This window comes from Chenopodium album, chromosome 26 (genome assembly GCF_948465745.1).
Source record: "Chenopodium album chromosome 26, dcCheAlbu1.1, whole genome shotgun sequence".
NCBI lineage: Eukaryota > Viridiplantae > Streptophyta > Magnoliopsida > Caryophyllales > Amaranthaceae > Chenopodium > Chenopodium album.
The window spans coordinates 1086314-1107379 of NC_137859.1; the positions used below are offsets into that span (position 1 = coordinate 1086314).

Here is a 21066-nt window from a genome sequence, read left to right on the forward strand (position 1 = left end):
TCGGTCATGGGTTACTTGGTCGGGGTTACTCGGTCGATCAGGGGTTACTCGTGTGTTAGCTGGCCACACGGTCTGGCCAACCATACACAAAATTATGTGATGAAATATATATATGTAGATTAAAATTAGTTATATTTACTCGTACCATTAAAATATATTTTGACCCTTTACGTTATTTTTTTTTTTTTGCCAATTTTGAACTTAATTGTACGCATAAAGGGTCAAAATGACCCCAAAAATATTAACCAATCAATTTTCATGGTTAAAAAATAACGACACGTTAGTCGAGATATTTTTAATACACAAAAAGGGGCATTTACACCCAATCAATCTAGTTCTTTATGGAAACAAATTAACCCCTAAAAACCTGAACAATTTTTGTTACGACAATCGAGAAAAAAATATAATGATTAAAATGAACCAATCATATCATAACACGTGTCATAATTTAATTTTAATAATTAACAGAGTTACCGACCGTTAATCATTAGTGACATTTGGTGAATTTTTTAAAAAGCTCGATGACATTTGATATATATATATTTTTATTTGGTATAAACATTTGGTATATTTTGTAAATCTTAATGGTATTTGATGAATTTTTAAAGTACTCGGTTTAATTTGGTAAAATAGCGGTAAAAATAAATGTATTTCATTACAAATTATAAAATCTAATTAAAAGTAAAAAAAAATAAAATAAATATATACAATCACAAGAAATAATTAAAGTAGGAAATGACTGGGCTACTGCTACACACTCATTGTTCCATAAAATAAGGGTACGCCGCAGGCAGCCAGTGGAAATTAGGAACCCTGTATTTGAAGAAAACATATTCCTGTCTAGCGGCGGCGAACCACAGTGTGCGAGAACATCTCAACCTCATCCAACCTCCATTTCCGATAATATCGCCGTCGAAATGACGGTCGGAGGTGTGACATTCTCGTCGGATAATCTTGTTAAGAAGTCGCCCAATGACAGGCGTTTATACAGATACCTTCAGCTTCATAATGGTCTTTGTGCCTTGCTTGTTCATGATCCTGAGATTTATTCTACTCCTGATGTTGATGGTTCTGAGGAGGATGACGATGATGACGAGGAGGAGGATGATGATGACGACGAAGATGAAGATTACGACGACGATGAGGAAGATGATGAGGAAGATGATGAAGAAGATGAGGATGATGGTGATGGGAGTAGGAAGGAGAAGGGGAAGAAAGCTGCTTCTCAAACTAAGAAGGTTTTAATTTGATTGAATTGAATTGGGTTTTAATTTGGGTTTTTAGTTTGTTGAATGTGGATTGAATTGGAATTTGATTTTGTTATATGTGGGTTGAATTGGGTTTTAATTTGTTAAATGGGGATTGTTTAATTTGTGGAAATTGATGTTGCAGGCTGCAGCAGCAGTTTGTGTTGGGATGGGGAGCTTCTCTGATCCCTATGAAGCACAGGGTCTTGCTCATTTTTTAGGTATGAACTACTCCTACTAAATATTGGTGTCATTTTTATGGTTTTCCTGTTGATTTTGGTTGGTTGGTTTATTTATGTGTTTTCTTGTTTGTTAATAGAGCACATGCTGTTCATGGGTAGTACTGAGTTTCCGGATGAAAATGAGGTATGCAAGGCCATGTGTATTTTCGCTTAAACTTTTTGGCTTTAAGACTTGTACTGGTGTTGTCGATAGCTTGTAATTCTGTTGCTGATTTATGCCCTGTGCTTGTTGTTTAAGGCACTATAGTTTAGTGACTTTGCTGTTCGATCATCTTCTTACTAGTTTCAGCTGGTACTGTTGTCTACCCAACTAGGCATTATCGCTGCCTTCCTAACTTGGCATTACACTCTGAAGTGGTGTATTGGAAATAGATAGAATGATGGGTGTTTTTAGGAACAAGGGACATGGGGATTGTGGCCTTGTGGGTATCTTGCTATATTAGGATTACAAAACATCTCATTTCAGCTTAGTATATGCTTGTTAAATGGTTGGTAAAAACTTATGATACATTGATATTGTGTATACCTGTACACTTTTTTGTGTCATCATTCCCGGATGGACAATCACATTGTTGCCTCATGATATACATGTATGTTTAAAGTTATGCTCTACTGGAGTGCTTTTCCTATTTTTTTTTATTAAGCAAACAAAACTTCCCTTGTGTTTAAAATCTTGCTGCCTTTGCATTGACTTTTCCTGCCTTAGTATGATAGTTACTTGTCCAAGCACGGGGGTTCATCAAATGCATACACAGAGGCAGAACATACTTGCTATCATTTTGATGTCAAGCGAGAGTTTCTCAAAGATGCCTTGAGAAGGTTAGAACCCTTTGCTCTCTTATATTCCTCATTGCTGCAATGCTGCTTTAAGTCAGCTAATTATAATTCACACTGCCTCTGAAAGTTATGGGTTTAATATTCAATAAATAAATGCCGTTTGATTAATTAATTTATTATGCATGCTTGCATTGCTCAATTTCTTGTATGAAAGTCTGGTGAAGATTAAGTATGGAAAAAAGGTCTAGCTGTGCTTATGTATCTGACTGCTTATTAGGGTTCAGGCCATTAGGGACACTTTGAGACACCTTGGTACCTTATTATAACTGAGCAGAATTTTATTTGATGGTATCAAAGAGGGTTTACGTTCTCCTTTGTATTCTATGCAGTGGATAGGAATGCAAGTATAACTCAGCAGAAATTTTTTCTAGCGTTATTTGTTTGATTGATTTCATCATCCTTCTTTCATGGTTCATATAGTGACTTACTTCAACTCTTTATTACTTCATCCGTTTCTTTTTAGTTGACACGTTTATTTAGTCACGTTTGCCAATGCACAAAATCAATCATTATTATCTTTTATTCCTGATAAGCAAAAGCTAAGGTTTTTACAGAAAAGGTAATTGAAGAAGCGGATTGGGATGGAGAGGTGGATCCGGACATGACCTGGTTACGAATGAAGAACTGTTTCCTAAGAGTGGCCAAAGAGGTCTTAGGGGAAGTAAGGGGAAGAACTTCGGTACAGAGAGATACTTCGTGGTGGAATGAAGAGGTGAAAGCAGTAATTAAGCAAAAAAGGGAATGCTATCAAGCCTTAGGAAAATGTAGGAGTGATGAAACCTTTGCAGCGTATAAGGAGGCTAAGAGTAAGGCAAAGGCAGCTGTTCGCCAAGCAAAAGAAAAGGCATATCAGGAGGTTTATGAAAAGCTTGATTCCAAGGAGGGAGAAAGGATCATTTATAAGATGGCAAAGAGAAGACAAGAGGCAAGGAAGGATATTGGCATGGTGAAGTGTGTCAAAGATAAGAACCAAATGGTCCTAGTGCAAGAGGAGGGCATCAAGGACAGGTGGAAGGGGTACTTCGATGAATTATTTAATGGAAGTAATGGAGTTGTGATAGGAGATACCTCTATGAGTGATGAAGAAATCAACATGGAGTATGTGCGAAGGATTAGGAGAGTAGAGGTGGAGATTGCACTGAGGAAGATGAAACCTAAGAAGGCGGTTGGCCCTGATGGGGTACCGATAGAGGTGTGGAGGTGTTTGGGTAAGATTGGTATTGATTGGTTAACAAACCTTTTCAACAAGATATGGACGGCTACAAGGATCCCACAAGATTGGAGGAAGAGCACCTTGGTCCCGGTTTATAAAAACAAAGGAGACGCTCAAGATTGTTCTAACTATCGAGGAATTAAGCTTATGAGCCATACTATGAAGTTGTGGGAAAGGGTGATTGAACAAAGGTTGAGGGCATGCACAAGCATTTCAGATAACCAATTTGGTTTTATGCCTGGGAGATCTACTATGGAGGCAATCCATTTGATAAGACAAATGATGGAGTTTTATAGGGTAAAGAAGAAAGATCTTCATATGGTCTTTATTGATTTAGAGAAGGCATATGACAAGGTGCCAAGAGAGATACTTTGGTGGGCAATGTTGAAGAAAGGTATCCCACGAAGGTATGTAGACCTAGTTAAGGATATGTATCGGGATGTGTCAACAAATGTGAGGACATGCGGAGGGTTGACAAAAGATTTCCCTATTACAATCGGATTGCATCAAGGGTCTGCATTAAGCCCTTTTCTTTTTGCAACGGTTCTAGACGAATTAACTAGACCAATTCAAGATGAGGTTCCATGGTGTATGCTGTTCGCAGATGATATCGTTTTGGTGGATGAGACTAAGGATGGGGTTAATGTCAAGTTGGAGCAATGGAGGCAAAGGTTGGAATCTAGAGGGTTTAAGCTAAGTCGGAGTAAGACTGAATATTTGGTATGTCGTTTTGGCACTCAGAGGGGGACAAGCAATGAAGTGGTGAGTTTGGATGGAAAGGATTTGACCATGAGTGAATGTTTTAAGTACCTAGGGTCGATCATCCAGAAGAATGGTGACATTGATCAAGACGTGACCCACAGGATTAAGTCAGGGTGGCTTAAATGGAGAGCGGCCACGGGAGTGCTATGCGACCGCAGCATTCCCTTAAAGTTGAAGGGAAAATTCTACAGGACTGCCATAAGACCAGTGTTGCTCTATGGTACAGAATGTTGGGCTTCTAAGAAAGAGCATATTAAAAAGATGGAGGTTACGGAAATGCGCATGTTAAGGTGGATGTGTGGAAACACTTTAAGAGATAGAATCAGAAATGAGGTTATTCGCAAGAAAGTAGGTGTGGCGGGCATTGTAGATAAATTAAGGGAAAATCGTCTGCGTTGGTTTGGACATGTAAGACGGAGACCCGAGGGTGCACCGGTGCGAAGAGTGGAAGAGTGGGACCATGGAGGGATTAAACGAGGAAGAGGGAGACCAAAGATGACTTGGTTGGACGGAGTGAGGAAGGATATGAAGTGCATGGATTTACGTGAGGATGAAGTTTTGGATCGTAAGGGATGGAGGAGAAAGATTTATGTTGATGACTACACGGAATAATCAAATTTGGTTCATGTTAGCCGACCCCACTTTTGGGATTAAGGCTTTGATTGATTGATTGATTGATTGATTCCTGATAAGCAAAACTTATAAAAAGTTGATATTTAGAAAATATTTATCGTGACGATTCAAACAAGATCCCACATCATTATATTTTTCATTACATATGAATCACAAAACACGGTCAAAGAGAAGTGTGTGAATAGTGCTAAAGTCAAAACGTGTCAACTAATAAAAAACGGAGGTAGTATGTCTTACATACCATAATGACTTTAACTTGGTACTGGACCTCGTACATTCCCCTTTCATTATCAGTTCGACATTTTCGATCAACAACAAATTCGTAAAGGAAACATGTAAATTGAGAGAAATAGAAGCGGCAGTTTTGCAATGTATGCTCACAAATGCGCTTGAGATAAGAACTTTAATGTTAATTAGAATTAGCAGACAAGTATATCTATGTGTGAAAAACATATGTGGCAAGTCTTTTGAAGCCCGTTTAGTATCATTTCTAGTTTCCAGTTTTTTGGTTTTTACATTGTAAGAGTCATATAATATAAATTGTATTTTTAACTTAATATTAGTCCTACTTATTCATTTATACTAATCATCTAAAATTTGAAAACTGACAACAAAAATGTGGAAACTACTTTTTTCTGGTTTCCATGTTGTATTTTTTTTTTTTTTTTTTTTAATTTTATTTTTAATCTGGAAACTAGAAACCAAAAGCAGATGACAAACAGGCCTTTAATTTTGGATTATATTATCCTTTGTCAAAAAAAAAAAAAAAAAAAGTGGATTATGTTTAAAAGCCATGGGGATATTAGAACAGTGTCCCCACGTCTGAAATTTTTAACCTATATATGAGTCTACTTGCCTATACTATAACTCCCATTATGTCTAAGTGAGCAACATAGAGTTTCTCTATTACTTAAGAAAAATATTCAGCTCTTTATATGTTTTAAAAGTTGTTAACTGCTAGCCTCTGGGATATTATTATTTGAAAGAAAGTGATAATGTTTGTGCAAGGAATCAGTATTTGAGGGAGGGGCACATTAGTCATAGCCTATTAGTAGTGTCTTGAGGAATAAGTTAGAGTTAGTTATGAGACTTTTTCTATTAATAGACCTCATTAGGAGGAGTAAGGATCATGTTGAATATTGTGAGGATTCTTGTTGGGAGAGAGTGAGCCTCTCGAAAGCTCATGTTAGGAGAGCAGCCACCTTTCGAAAGTGGAATTATCGTTTGATTAGTGTAATTCACATATTATCAATACGATCATCATTTTCAGTCCCTAATTTCTGCCATTGTTAAGCTGTAATCATGCCAGAAACCATGCTAATTCCTAGCAGTTTGCGGTATGTTATTTCTGTTACCATGTGGGTCCTGTGTTTGCTTTTTTTTTCCTTCCAGTTAGTGTTTGTTGAGTTGGATAATTATAATTTCTAATATTACTGCTAAATGATTGCGATTCTTGAATGATAATATCTTAATTAGCTATTTGATTCTTGCAGTAACTCTTCTTTTGTATTCTAGATTTTCTCAGTTCTACATCTCACCATTAGTGAAAAATGAAGCCATGGAGCGAGAGGTACTTGCAGTTGATTCAGGTAAATTAGAGATTTGCCATCATTTCAAGATATTGCAGAGTTTCTTATCTTTCTTCTATATTCATTCTCTGTGCTGCTATCACAATATTCTTTCTTGTATTTTTTATTTAGAGTTTAACCAAGCTTTGCAAAGTGATACTTGTCGTCTTCAACAACTCCAGTGCCATACTTCTGTGCCGGGTCATCCTTTTAACAGGTTCTTCTGGGGTTAGTTTTTTATTCTCCCTTGCCTGTGTTTTCCTTGTCTGTGTTCCTTTCTTTTTAGTTGACATAGGTTCAATTTTTTTATTTATTTTATTTATTTTTTAATTGAGAACAGGGAACAAGAAGAGTTTGTATGATGCCATGGAAAAAGGGATTGATTTGCGACAAAGGATTATGAAGATGTATGAAGATAACTACTGTGGCGAAATTATGAAATTAGTCATCATTGGTGGAGGTAAAGTCTTTGCCTTTTCTCTCATGTAAATTATGTTTAGATCTCCTGTAAAAGCTGTAATAAAACTGAATTAGTGTTAGGAAAACAGAGAAACAGTGCTGCTGGTTGTCAGCTGTACTGTAGTGTTTAGTGCAGTATACAGTTATAGAGGAGAAAATTACAGGTACATCAAAGATGTATATTCTTCAGACCGTCACCAGATGTCTTTGATTTTGGTTTATGGTACTTCATTGACCCCTAAATTTTTCATTTGATATGTTCTGTAGTTCTTTTGTCCATTTTAATGGGAAGGAGAAGGTAAACAGGACCTATCACCACTGTTCAAGTGTTCATTTTCTTAGGTTTTCAACCTTCTTCATGAATAGTTTATGTACCATGATTACATTATTTTAAAACGTAGAACAAAAGGGGAAAGGTTGTATAAAACAGTAGTGGTTCTTTCAAAATTAGCGACCATGTTGGTGCATAATTATTTTAAAATTACAAAATCATTAAATGATACATGGTGCAATTACAATTCTTGACATGTCCTTTGTGCAATACAATAAGGTTACCTCATGGATTGTCTTTATTTAATATTTAGAGAATAAAAAAATATGTTTTTGAAAAATTGGAACAATTATAAGAGAACATCCATTCAATTATATCAATGTACATCTTCAACTTGGAATTAATTGTTTACCTCCAACTTGGTTATGGCTGTCTAGTCTTTATCTTGTAGAATTTTGAGGTTATATCTAGGCTTCAAATATTAGGGTAATATACTGCTATAGCCTTATGCCCTTATAAGGGTTAGTCTTGAGGTCTCTATCCTTGAAGAGTGCCTCTCTTGCGTAGGGTGTTACTCAACAGTCTTCTGCTTACCTAATAGAGAATTTAGGGGTAGTCTGGGGCATTTTCTTTGGGATCTGATAATTAAGAGTGCTTCTTGGAGAATTGATGTGTGGAGAAGAGGTTTTTTTTTTATTTGTGCCGTGGGGTCATCTAACCTTTCAGTCTTGTCTTTCTGTACAATGCTGAACTTTATCTTTTAGTACTTCACCACCCAAGGTGATTTCTTTCTAAACCAGGTTTCGTGTGACATAGTGATTGGTGGACTATGCTGTGTAGCTAATTGTCTGTATTAGCATTGCCTTTTTCAAACCCTTGATAAGGGATAATAGGCAGATAATTCATACTCCATAGGTGTTGTAGCAAGAAATTAAGGATATATGGGTGTATTCTCTCTCTCTCTCTTTTTTTTTTTTTTTAAATTAACTATATTTCTTTCCAATGATGCAGAGTCGCTTGATGTACTGCAGAGTTGGGTCCTTGAATTGTTTAGTGACGTGAAGAAAGGCCCTTCCTCTGGACTGGAGATTAATCATGAAGGTCCTATCTGGAATGCTGGCAAGCTTTACAGACTGGAAGCTGTTAAAGATGTTCACATCCTTGAGTTATCATGGAAACTGCCATGTCTTCGCAAAGACTATCTGAAGAAGTCTGAAGATTACTTGGCTCATTTAATAGGACATGGTAAGGATTTGATGTGTTATACTTTTGACTGATTATTGTGATAAGAAAATGGTGAGGATTTGGTTTGTGAAAGTTGAGATTTGTGTTGATATATATTTGTTAAAAGAATTATGCTGGTATAACATTTTATAGATCTTTTAAATCAAGATTACATCCACTCTTTTCTCCTGTTATGAAGATTATTAATTTCAGCTCTTTGTTGCTTTTTTGTCGTTTTTGGCAAATTCTCTAACTGTCTTTCTAGGATATATGCCTGCTCCCCTTTCTTTCCTTGTTTTCTAGTTGCAGATGAGTTGCAGATAAAGAGTATAAATGACTTGTTTAATCGATCCAATTATTAGACATGGAATTCAGTTATTTATGTCTTATTTTTTAACAGAGGGTAGTGGAAGCTTGCATTTCTTTTTGAAGAGTAAAGGATGGATAACATCCATATCAGCTGGTGTAGGAGATGATGGAATGCAACGATCTTCTCTAGCCTATATATTTGGAATGTCTATATACCTTACTGACTCTGGATTGGATAAGGTTCTGTTTTTTCTTTGCAAGTTTTAATCTTTGTCTTTGTTATGCTCTGCATCATTGGTCTTGCCATTTTATGATGTTTCCCCTTTTTCTCCTTACTTTGCATGGCAATATCAAATTAGCAGATCTATGAGATTATTGGATTTGTGTATCAATACCTCAAACTACTGCGCCAAGCTCCTCCTGAAGATTGGATATTTAAGGAACTCCAGGATATTGGAAATATGGAATTTAGATTTGCTGAGGAACAGCCTCAAGATGATTATGCTGCTGAACTTGCAGGTTTTGCTACTAGTTTTATCTTCTAATTGCTATTTATGTTTGGTCTTGTATTGTTAATGTTTTTGAAGGTGTCAGTCTTTCCTTTAATTCTACAATTTAAGAATTTACTGTCTCAACATTTGAATCCATATTTGAGAGCTACACCTTTATGTCTGTATCCATGAATCATAGACATTTTGTTTCAAGCATTCCGACAATTTTATTTTATTTTTTGAAAATTTTGGTTTAGGTAAGTTGTAATGTACTCCCCTGGTGTTTTGGATATAGTTCTTTTTCCTACTTTTTTACACACCTGCAAAATGGTTTTATAGATGATATTTATCTGTTTACTTTAGTAGTGTACCATTATGTACAGGTCCATTTATCACGTGTTATACGAGGCTCACTTCTTGAAGAACTATGAAGTGATCACATATGTGGTATTTTATCAGTTTCTTGATCCAAAGGCACGTTTACAGCAAAATAAAAAATAAAGTTGTGAACATTACAATTGCGGGTATCAGTATGTGTATCTGTTATGGTCATGGTTTCCACTGTTGTCGTTTTCTTGGAAGCAACCAATTTATCATTGAACTATTTGCAGTAAACTTGACATGCTTGACATTCCTAGAGTCTGCTAACTTTGCTTACGTCCTGACCTACCTAGATTCTTACTGTGCCGAGTGCTGTTGTTATTATGTGACTAATAACTATATGTCTTCTTTATTAAGTTCATGAGAAAGTGGGTTATTTAAATCTTCGTGTATGCCTTACTTTTTTTTTATTTTTTATTTTTTTTATTGCAGCAAACTTGCTTGTATATCCACCGGAGCATGTTATCTATGGTGAATATGCATTTGAAGATTGGGATGCTGAAAAGATAAAATTCATTCTTAATTTCTTCGTCCCAGACAATATGAGGGTTGACATATTATCCAAGTCCTTTGGCAAATCTGGAGGTATATAGACATCCTTCCTTTAAGGACAAATGATCGCATTCATTATTTGTCCTGTTGCTCTTCTGGGATATTTTTCTGCTCATGTTTAAAAGTTTTATATTGTTTGATTTTTATAATGAAAATTGAATGAAATGCTTGGTTTAAGTCATTTAACTCTTCATTTTTTATTTTCTTGGCTGTAGATGTCTTGTGCGAGCCATGGTTTGGAGCAAGATACACTGAAGAAGATATTGCTCCATCTATGATGGATTTGTGGAGGGACCCTCCAGCAATAGATGGATCTTTGCATCTGCCTGCAAAGAATGATTTCATTCCAGTTGACTTCCCTGTGCATGCTGATAGTGTGTCTGAAGATTTTGTTGGTGGATCTTATCCAAGATGTATACTTGATGAAGTATCAATGAAACTCTGGTTCAAGCTTGATAAGACCTTTAAACTTCCACGAGCAAATACATATTTCCGTATCAACTTGAAGGGTGCTTATGCAAGTGTGCGAAGCTGTCTCTTGACCGAATTGTTTATTCTTCTTCTGAAAGATGAGCTGAATGAAATTATTAATCAGGTTAGTCTTGTTGTACTAGTGAAGTTCCGTATTGTTATTTCTGTATGTATAAATTTCACTTTCCTGGATTGTGGTGTTCAAGTTTTCTTACGCCAAGGAAAAATTATAAGAGCTTACATTATTTATTTTTCACGTTTTTACTACTCTTTTGAAACTTTCTTAAAGTTTATTCTTGGTACTCTTTTAAAAGTGTCTTTAATTTTACTTGAATGTTCTTTCTTTTTCTCACTTTACTCACTTTTTTTTTCAAACTTTTTCGACTGGTTATCTTGTTATGTCATTTTTTTTGCCGGACGGTTCCTTATGATGATTCATGTTAACCGACCCCAAATCATTTCGGGACTAAGGCTTTGTTGTTGTTGTTGTTGTTGTGTTGGGGGGGGGGGGGTGTTATTGCTATGCGCCTATGCATAAGAATCTCTGAGTAATATCCCTCTTAATATCTGTATATGGAAATTTTATCATCATCAATTGTATTATTTATTTACTCTCTGTTACAAAGGATCCATCCCTATTTTTCTTTATGGGAGCTCTGATTGCTTTGTGTTCTTTTGTTTTTTAATGTACTGGTTTCCTTGCTGTCGTCTGAGATTTTGTAGTAGTCTACAATGTTGAAGCTTGAAGTTTATTTTTACCTCTCTATAAACACAATGAGTATTTTTTAATATTATTTTATATGTATTAGGTAGTTACTTGCTTAAAAAGCAATCTGTGATATTGTATATTTTCTTTCATTGAGGTTGGGAACCTTCAGGCTGAGAAGAGAGAATTTTTAATGAAAGTTATGTCAAGGAAGTTGCAATTCTTTCAAAAATGGCAAAAAGTAGAAATGGACTAGATTTTTTAATAATTTTGTTTATGAAAATTGATGAGTCAAGAGTCTCAAGACTGCTTAGAGTAAGTTAGCAAATAGATATTGACTGCTTATTGTGGGTGATGTTGGTCGATAATACTGTGATGCTAGTATTTAATCTCATCAGTGAGCTAAGAAGGCCTATTAAGGAACCAATTTTATCAGTCAGCCAAGAGCGGAGAGCCACACCTATTGTGGGTTCTCTGACTATGAGACAACATTATGTGGAAGCAGCATTCTTGTTCTTGTTGGAATAGAATTAGGAAAGTCATAAATGGGAGATCCTCCGTTCCAAGAGAACATGCTTGAATCTTATATATTACAGAATTATGAATATGAGAACCTAAATGTGTGCCAAAGTGTGAATGTTTTTGAAGTTCTTTGCCTCTCTTCTTGTTGAACTCCACTTAACTTTGTCCTGGCAAGCTTTCCAAAATTCCAGCATACCCTGCTTTGTACTTGATGTGGGCAGATATTATGAAGATTTCAAGTGCTAATGTAGAAATTAGATAAAGAAAATTTTGAGAGATATTACTTTGAGGTGATCAGATACGTGTACGACACTGGTGGATGAGGCTTATAGGCAGACAGATAAGTTGCACACTGTAAAGGGTGTGAGCTGCCCCTTATGGTTGTTCAAGATTATTTTACCTTTTATGCTCAAGGAAGTGAAGTTTTTGAAGTTTTTTGGGAGAGAAAAAGCAAGGTAGTAGAAATTATTGGCATAGAGAATTGATAGCGTTCGTACTCTAAATAATGTAAAAATTTCTGGAGTCATAATGTGTTTGGTATTTTTAATCAATCTAGGCCGCAAGCCCCACCAAGCTTGGTTTGAGCTAGGGGACATCCTTTAGATGCACCTAGTCATTGGCTATCTTTTATCCAATATACATGCAGATGTTGCTCAGATATGGATGACTCCTGGCTGTGTTTATCTATGCTCAGGCTGTTTAGCTAATGCAAGGTGCTCAAATTCAGCCTTTCCACAAATTTTCATGTATTTTTCTTGTTAGATATTCAATGGTTATGATTTGGTCAACCAAATGAAGTTATAGCTCAATGTTATGATTGCCATATTTCCTCAGAAGTCTTCCTGTGCTCAGCTCCAGAAGTCAATTCTCTCCTATCTTATGTTAATTAAGGTGGTAAATGGATTGGGCCTTGGGCTTAATCTAGAAAACTGTTTTATTTATTTATTTGTTTATTATTATTATTTTTATTTTGTGGGGTACTGGGGTGTGTGTGTGTGTGTACTAATAAGCTAAATGTATACTTCTGATCAAATTTTGTGAGACTTAATGCATAATGTCATTTTTGTTGATGGCAGGGTTTTAACTCTTTACTTGATGGGTATCTTGACTTGTTGAGAATTATGATTTCAGTCCTGTATTTAATACAAACACGTTTTCTTTGTATGTAGGCTAGCATAGCCAAATTAGAAACTTCAATATCTGTTTATGGCGATCAACTTGAGCTAAAGGTTTATGGTTTCAGTGAAAAAGTTCCGCTTTTACTTTCAAAGATATTGGCTGTAGCGAAATCTTTTTCACCGAAAGAGGATCGATTTAAGGTGAGATCTCTGGTTCATTTACCCTTGCACAGTTAAACGCCTCCCTAAATAAAGAAAAGAGAAAAAGTCAATGCAGATTGAAAGTACTCTTTTTGGACGGAATTGGGAGCTGGCATATTAATACTTAATTAATTACGATGTATTCCTGGAATTTTGTAGGTCATTAAAGAGAACATGGCGAGGAATTTCAGGAACACAAATATGAAGCCTTTAAACCATGCATCATATCTGAGATTGCAAATCCTATGCAAAACTTTTTGGGAGGTGGACGAGAAGCTACAGTGCTTAGCTGATTTGTCCCTTGCTGAGTTGCAGGCTTTCATTCCAGAGCTTCTTTCTCGGGTATGAAATTGTGAATGTCTGGTAATTATTTTATTTTTATTGCCCTCCAATTTATATCACAAGATGTTTATGTCTAAAATTGAACGTTAACTGAGATGAAAAATAAGGTTAACGACTAACATACTTTAGGCACTATATATTGCATAGAGTGGTACGAGAGAAAAAATGAAGGGGTAAATTGCAAAATTTCTTTATTTTTCTATAACCCTCTATTTCCTGAAGCAAAAGAAAATATGTTATCTTCTTTTACAAGGCGTGAAAAGGATTAGAGGACATTGATACTAGTAAGACATTGATAAAGGATGATTAGAGGACTTAAAGCATGGACTATAATTCTCTAAATCTCTTGTACCATTATGCTTGAATTAAATCTAGAAAATTTGAAAACAAAATAAAAAAAATAAAGTATTGTGAGCTGCACAGATGTCCCCTAAAAATGTATGTTTCCTGTAGTTTGTGCATATGAATCTAAGGAAAGGCTAAAACTATTTTTGTGTACTTGTATTTGCATTGCAGTTTTTTTTTTTTTTTTTTTAAATCTGTAAATACTTATGATATTCTCATAGATATGGGCCTGTTTGGTTTACCTTGTTTTTGCTTATTGACTGTTTGTTTTGACTCAACTTTGACTTTATATGTCCACTAATCTATAAGAAGAAATTTTATCAAGTGGCGTCTGGTTAGATTTGTAATAATGTGTATTCTATTAATATGTAATTTTTATAATTTTTTTCGTCACGAAAATATAGATATTAGCAATAAAAAAAACCGCACATAAAATGATAAAATATGTCAAAACTTGTTTTTTCTGAAGTGATCTGATCCGAACTTATTTTTCTTATCTAATATGAAATAAGTGAAAAATAAGGTGAAGTAAACATAGCCTTATGATCTTTCAGGTTTAGGATCTGAAATTTGCAGACAATTTTTGCATTAGCAAGCGACATTCTTTAACCTTTAAGTTTGGGTCCTATGGGAGTACTAATTTGGCCACCTGGCCATTATTATTTTTTCTGCAGTTATATTTTGAGGGTCTCTGTCATGGTAATTTACTAGAAGAAGAAGCCATCAATGTGTCAAAGATAATTAAAAGCTACTTTTCGGTACCCGCAATTCCTGTGGAGATGAGGCATAAAGAACAAGTGTTGTGTCTTCCTTCTGCAGCAAACCTTGCTAGAGATGTCCGTGTAAAAAATAAGCTGGAAGTAAACTCTGTGATTGAGGTATGTTAGACTTGGCAGTACGTATTATGTATATATATGTTGTGGGCTTTCTCATGCTATCTTGTGGGTATGTGCTGCAGCTTTATTACCAAATTGAGCCAGAAAAGGCTGTGGATTCACTTAAGCAGAAAGGCTTCTCTGATTTGTTTGATGAGATTGTGCAAGAGCCATTTTTTAATCAGCTAAGGTAGGTTATCATGCTTAAGTGATATTAGGCATTTCTGCAAGTATTTATTGTCGTAGTATATCTGCTTTGAGGTGCATTCCTGGCTTGGTTTAGTTGTTGTTACCATCTATGTCATGTCATTTGACTTCTCCTTTTATTTGCCTTGTTTTGATTGGGATATAGGACAAAGGAGCAGCTTGGTTATGTTGTTGAATGCAGCCCACGGACTACATATCGTGTCTTTGGTTTTTGCTTCTGCATTCAATCTTCCGAGTATAACCCCTTATATTTGCAAGGAAGGATTGATAACTTCATCGATGGCGTGAAGGACATGCTGGTAAGAAAGCTTTTTCAGGCTTCTCAGCTATTTTTATGCCATGACAAAATCTGTAGATTGCCAACGAGATAGGAAGTTAAAGCAGAATTAGGACATAATATTTTGCAAAATTTGGGTTTTAGGACTTAGCTCAATTCGCTTACTATACTGCATACCCTTGACCATATCCTAGAAGTCACCCTTCATTTTCCTTTCCCCCTGTTTTGCTTCTTTGATTTTTCTAAATTGTTCTGTAGATGACAAAGTTAGAGCTTCGAAACTAGCCTGACTTGTGTTACTCTTTTTTTAAGAAAAAAAATAATATATATTGATCTTTCCTCTAAACCATATGCTCGACCTATTTCATTTCGGAATGGTAATTGATTTTCTGATGAAGTTGTTTTTATTAAAATGGCGTGTGGAGGTTGTAGACTGATAAATTGAAAGCATAGGAACTAACTCTATGCTTGAATAGAGAGAAATGGAGGAAAAGGAAGAGAAGAGAAAAGGAGGAATGGATCATCCTTTGTTTGGATATTTAATGCTAAGAGGGAAGGGGAGGGAATTGAAGGATCCATTTTCCTTCCTCTTTAATAATAAACCAAATCCTTCCGTTGCTGGAGAGATTTGGAAGGAGCATGGAAGGTCACCTTCTCCATCCCCTCTCCCCACCTCACCTCCACCCCTTCCCTCTTTTTTCTACCCCTTTCTTTCCCTTCACTTTTGTTATCCAATAAAGGAGAGGGATTTAATATCTTCGCTTTGTTTGGATAGAAAATAAGGAAGGAAAGGAAAGGGATGGAAGGAGGAGGGGTGGAAAAGAAAGGAAGGGGGGAGGTGAGCTCCATTTTCTCTCCAAATCCCTCCAATTTTGGGGGGATTATGCTTATTAAATAGAGAGGGAAAATGGATCCCTCCCTCTCCTTCCCCTTCCTTCCCTCAATCATTTACCCAAACAAGAGAGTTTGTTCTCCTCCCTTTCTCTTCCCTTCTTTTCTTTCCATTTCCTTCTATCCAAACAAAGTGTAGCGAAGTACAATGATTAAGGAATATGAATTATAACAACGAAGGAAAGAGGGATTTTTAATATCTAACTGATGAAGGTTGATCACATAAGCTCTAAGCATTGAGAGGCTTAGATTTTCTCCAGACAAGGAATAAACATTTCATTTTCATAATGCCTCTTCTCACGTCTTCATTTCCTTGTAAAAATCACAGCTTTTCTACTCATCTCTCAAATGTTCCCTGCCATCTCCCTTTTTCAACAGAATTACTGTGACTTATCTTTATTACCAGTGTCCCTATGCCTGGCATACAGTCATTTCATAAACATTTAAAGGTGATTGGTCAGGTCATAATCGACCTTGGTAGAGGGTGGTTTTTTATTCACTTTTGTGTCAAACCAAAGTTTAGTCTATTTTTGGGTCAAAATAATTGTTGAAGACCCTAAAGATTTGGGAAAAAACTGATTGGGTTTTCATTTTGGGTTAAATAAGCCATAATCCAAAGCATGCTTAGGTTTGACGATTTCTTTAAACATATGAATTGAACTGCTTGGATTATCTGTAACTGTGCTGACATGTTTCTGCGTTGAGAATTTTGTCAACATGGCAACTCACTGAATTATAATAATGATAATCTGGGCATTCTGTTATTCTTATATCATTTTTTTCGGTTGCCTTGGTTGTGTTGCAGGAAGGACTTGATGATGGATCCTTTGAGAGCTATAAAAGCGGGTTAATTGCAAAATTACTAGAGAAAGATTCATCATTGTCATGTGAGACTAGCCGGTTATGGAATCAAATTGTGGATAAGAGGTATACCATTTCACATTTATGCTGATTTTTGTTGATGTTTTCTTCGTGGAACGGGGCAGTGGTACTCATACCTTAAACATGCTCTGAGCTATCAGCTATGGGAGCGAATGCTCTAAGATTCAATTTCCTTCCACAGTTTACAGCACTCTGTATTCACCTTTTTAATGGGTTATTTGACATGCAAAATGGTCGATCTTCAGGTATATGTTCGATTTTTCAGAAAAGGTGGCAGAAATTGTGAGGAATATTAATAAAAGTGACTTAATTGACTGGTTTAGTAAATATTTCCGGAAGGGATCCCCCAAGTGCCGGAGGCTTGCTATCCGAGTTTGGGGTTGTGACACAGACTTAAAAGAGGCTGAAGCACAGGGCAGGTCTGTGGAAGTCATTGACGACTTTGCTGCATTCAAAACATCTTCCAAGTTCTATGCAAGTATTTGTTGAACAAACTGGCATCAAACATGATAAAGCATTTGTCGACTGGGAGTCTCACTATTAGCTTTCAGTCAGGTGCTGAAAGATGAGGTTGAAATTGAGGTCTTGTGTATGGTAGTGAATGTGCACAGGAATGTAAGGGTAAAATTGGGCTCAGAAGCAGGGGCCTCGCCAATGCGCTCCATCTTTCCTTTGACTGCTTTGCATAGCCATGCAGAGGGTCCTGACCATCCAGAAAAAATGGTTCTTGTACTGTGAACTATACAGTATTTCAGAGCTTCCTGTACTGCTTTGCTTGAAAACTTCGGACAGGCTACCTCATATATTACTTAAGAAGCAGAGTTAGGACTTTGTTTTTGATGGGAGTAATACAAAATTTTGAGGTGTTAATGGAGGTGTACAACACATTTGTTAAATATGCTATATGTTATCATTGGTTAATCTAAAGAATTTGAACTATAAAACTTGAACAATTTTTCCTTAATGATATTATTTTTATTTTAGAATAATTTGGTTGTTTGCTTCCTCAAATATCAAGGCAGGAGGTGTTTCGCAACTATAAAGAAATCGAAGATATTTTTATTTTCAAATGCCTTACTTCTGTACTTCCTACCAAAAGAAACCATTTACCACGAGAAATTCAATATCAATATTGAATAGAAATATATTTATGTATGTATAATGAGAACATTCTAAACTAGGAAAATTCTATACTCATAAATACAAAATAGAAGTAGCTAGTTAGGTATTCCTACTTAGTACTATGACATGACAGTAAGCTAGAACTATGACATGCAATTATCCAAATCATGTTAGTGTACCTCATTCTCTATCACAATTCACTCTATAAATCGTACGGCATTTTCCCAACCAAAATTCACTCTTCTTCTGCACTATCCAACTAACAGTAAATAACACCAAATTCCATACCAAGTATTTTCCAGTTTAAGAAACTAAGATTAATTTGGGGTTCTTCTTCCTTTTTCTATCTGTGAAATATAGAGGTGCAATAACCAACTTGCCACGTCAGCTCTTGGTAGTTGGAATTATTAAGTCACACTTTTATTACTTGCTTTAGTTAGTTAGAGGCTTAGATTTGGTTTAGAATGTGTTATCAGATTAATTGGAAGGCAAAAACAGAAAGAAGAACAGAGAGATTTACTTGCTATAATAGCTGTATCCGCAGAGTCTCGGAGCTCAAGCACTAGAACTAAACTCCATTGAATGAATAGAGAGAGATTACAGAGAGTGTTTGTTGTGGTTGTTACAATTATTGAATGATTGAGAAAAGTAAACAAGTGCATAGAATTTTCACCACAATCCATATCACTAGCCTCAGAAGTCTTGACAATCCCTATCAGTATGTCCCAAACGACCACAGTATAAACAAAAATGACCAAGTCTTTCATACTTTATATCATATCAAGCCACTTGATTGGTCTTGTCTTTATTAATAGCAATCTAGCTACTAACTACCTACAATTAATATCAGCCTTCCCCTCAAGTAACTCACCCACTATCAGCCCTCCGTGTCTTTTATTCACAACAGCCAATATAAATAATATTCATCTTCACTTGTTCATCTTAAACTGCTTATATATATTTTTCTCTTAAACAAAAAGGCTTATAATTTTAAATATGAGGAACACAACAATTTTCTCTTTTCTTCTAGTCCTAGTGTTGTTTTGTGCGTCTCCTGGTAAGTGTAACCATTGTTTACATATAAGTGCATAAATTAATTCATCATTTAGTTTTAGGAATATAAAATTCATGAAAAAATAAAAAAAAAAAAGTATGACAACTAAAACCTATACTAAAAATAAGCTTTTTTTTTCCTATAAAAACAAATAAAAATATTTTGGAAATTAGACAAAATTATTCTCATATATATTACTAGGTAAGAGTAAATTGACAAATCTAAAATTTTTTTGCAAGTTTGACTATTAATGATTATAAATTTTATTATATGGAGTAATAATTCACAATCTTTCGCCCTTTGTAATTTGTAGGGTTGATGGAAAATGGCAATATCATCGGAATTGGAGCTATTATGCTTGATAAAGAAGGTATCACTATTCACTAATATGTAATTGACAAGCAGTACAAGATTGTAATATAATGATAAAAATTGCCCTATGAAATGTTATTGTGTTGGCGGTGCATGTTTTTGTTCACATGATTGATAAATAGACATATCTAGCCAGTTTTTCCACAAAAGTGAACAAATAAATGGTTATACATAATTTTCATTATAATTAACATCCGTTAATCCTTTTTATTTTTAGGATTTACAGAGAGTGCCAATAGCACTGGGATTGGATCTACTCTGCGTAACAAAGAAGATGTCAATGATTGCGCACCAGTATCAGATTGTGGTGATTTTAGATGTCGTTATACATGTGTCTGTAGTGCTGCCGGATGTTGTTGTTAATTTTCATGATTGAATTCGAAAGAGGAGGGAGCATTGCATGTTTTTCTGTGGTGTTGTCTAAGGTGTCAATCTAGTTTCTTGTAGCACCATAGCCTTAGTCATCATTAATAAACTCATACCAGTACTTCTTTCTTAATTAGTAATATATGATCCACTCTCTTCTCATATTTTTAAATTTCTATTATATATTAATTTATTTTATGAATATACATTCTTACGCATACTAAAAAAAAAGGAGTTATATATTTTATTTTGATGTATGGTTAATAATAAAAAACACTTCACTTGTTGCGACCTTATAATAATTTAAATTGTGACTAGAAAGAGATCTCTATTCGAATTGCATTGAACATGAAACTACTTGAAATAAAACAACTCATACAAGTACTTTATTATATAACTGGTGCCTGTCAAAAAAAGTAGTACACGAAGTATGAGCCAAGTAGTGGGGCAAGAGTAAAAAAGTTGATGTCCAAAATATGGATTACCAACAATACCCTTCTTTTCTCTCCTTTTTTAAAAAAATAAAAAATTAAAACAATTTAAGCAATTAAAAAATTAATTCTTATACTTTGACAAAATTAAAGAAATACTACTCACTCACTTCCTCAAAAAAAAAAAAAAAAAAATATTCACAATTGTAGATTGATTCACTTGAAAAATTAATTAAAACAATAAAAAAATAATAATAATAATAAAAAACATACAATAATACAAGTACAATACTGATAATGTTTCAAAAAAAAAAAAAAAGTACTCGTACAATACTGATAAACATGCATTGAAAATGAAATTTTCAAATTTCTTAGGAAGAGTGGATAACACTCCGGGGGAAAAGCTTGACCTTTGATGAGCAAGAAGCCAATGTTGTAATTCTTGAGGATGATTCTTTGAAGGAAGACGACGATCTTATATATTTCGTATAGATTAATATGTGAATATTCCATCATAATCTATCTCCATTTATATATTCATTCAATCATTCTGGTACAAATGAAAAGCCTTGCGACACTAATGAATATATCTCGGGTCATATAATGCGTTTGAAACCATATATAATCGGTCATAAACGTTCGTGGTATTCATAAGTTTACGAAATCACTGCAAGTTGTGAACGGTTAAGATGATC

At 35.1% G+C, this 21066-nt stretch overlaps 1 protein-coding gene and 1 long non-coding RNA gene across 2 annotated transcripts; both read left to right on the forward strand.

The window, feature by feature from the left end:
- The first annotated feature begins 760 nt into the window (after window positions 1-760).
- Window positions 761-17970, forward strand: LOC145616256 (nardilysin-like). Its single transcript, XM_081670952.1, has 19 exons — window positions 761-1238; window positions 1393-1468; window positions 1567-1613; window positions 2196-2308; window positions 6450-6523; window positions 6635-6730; window positions 6843-6962; window positions 8244-8477; window positions 8857-9005; window positions 9128-9284; window positions 10070-10222; window positions 10405-10784; window positions 13058-13207; window positions 13367-13549; window positions 14569-14772; window positions 14853-14959; window positions 15122-15275; window positions 16950-17071; window positions 17272-17970. The coding sequence occupies exons 1-19, from the start codon at window positions 918-920 to the stop codon at window positions 17513-17515; spliced, it is 3084 nt and encodes a 1027-aa protein (XP_081527078.1). The 5' UTR covers window positions 761-917; the 3' UTR covers window positions 17516-17970.
- A 1082-nt stretch (window positions 17971-19052) lies between these two features.
- LOC145618274 (uncharacterized) lies at window positions 19053-20104 on the forward strand. Its single transcript, XR_014107890.1, has 3 exons — window positions 19053-19205; window positions 19516-19572; window positions 19792-20104. It is a non-coding gene; the product is annotated as an uncharacterized LOC145618274 (long non-coding RNA).
- The last annotated feature ends 962 nt before the right edge of the window (window positions 20105-21066 follow it).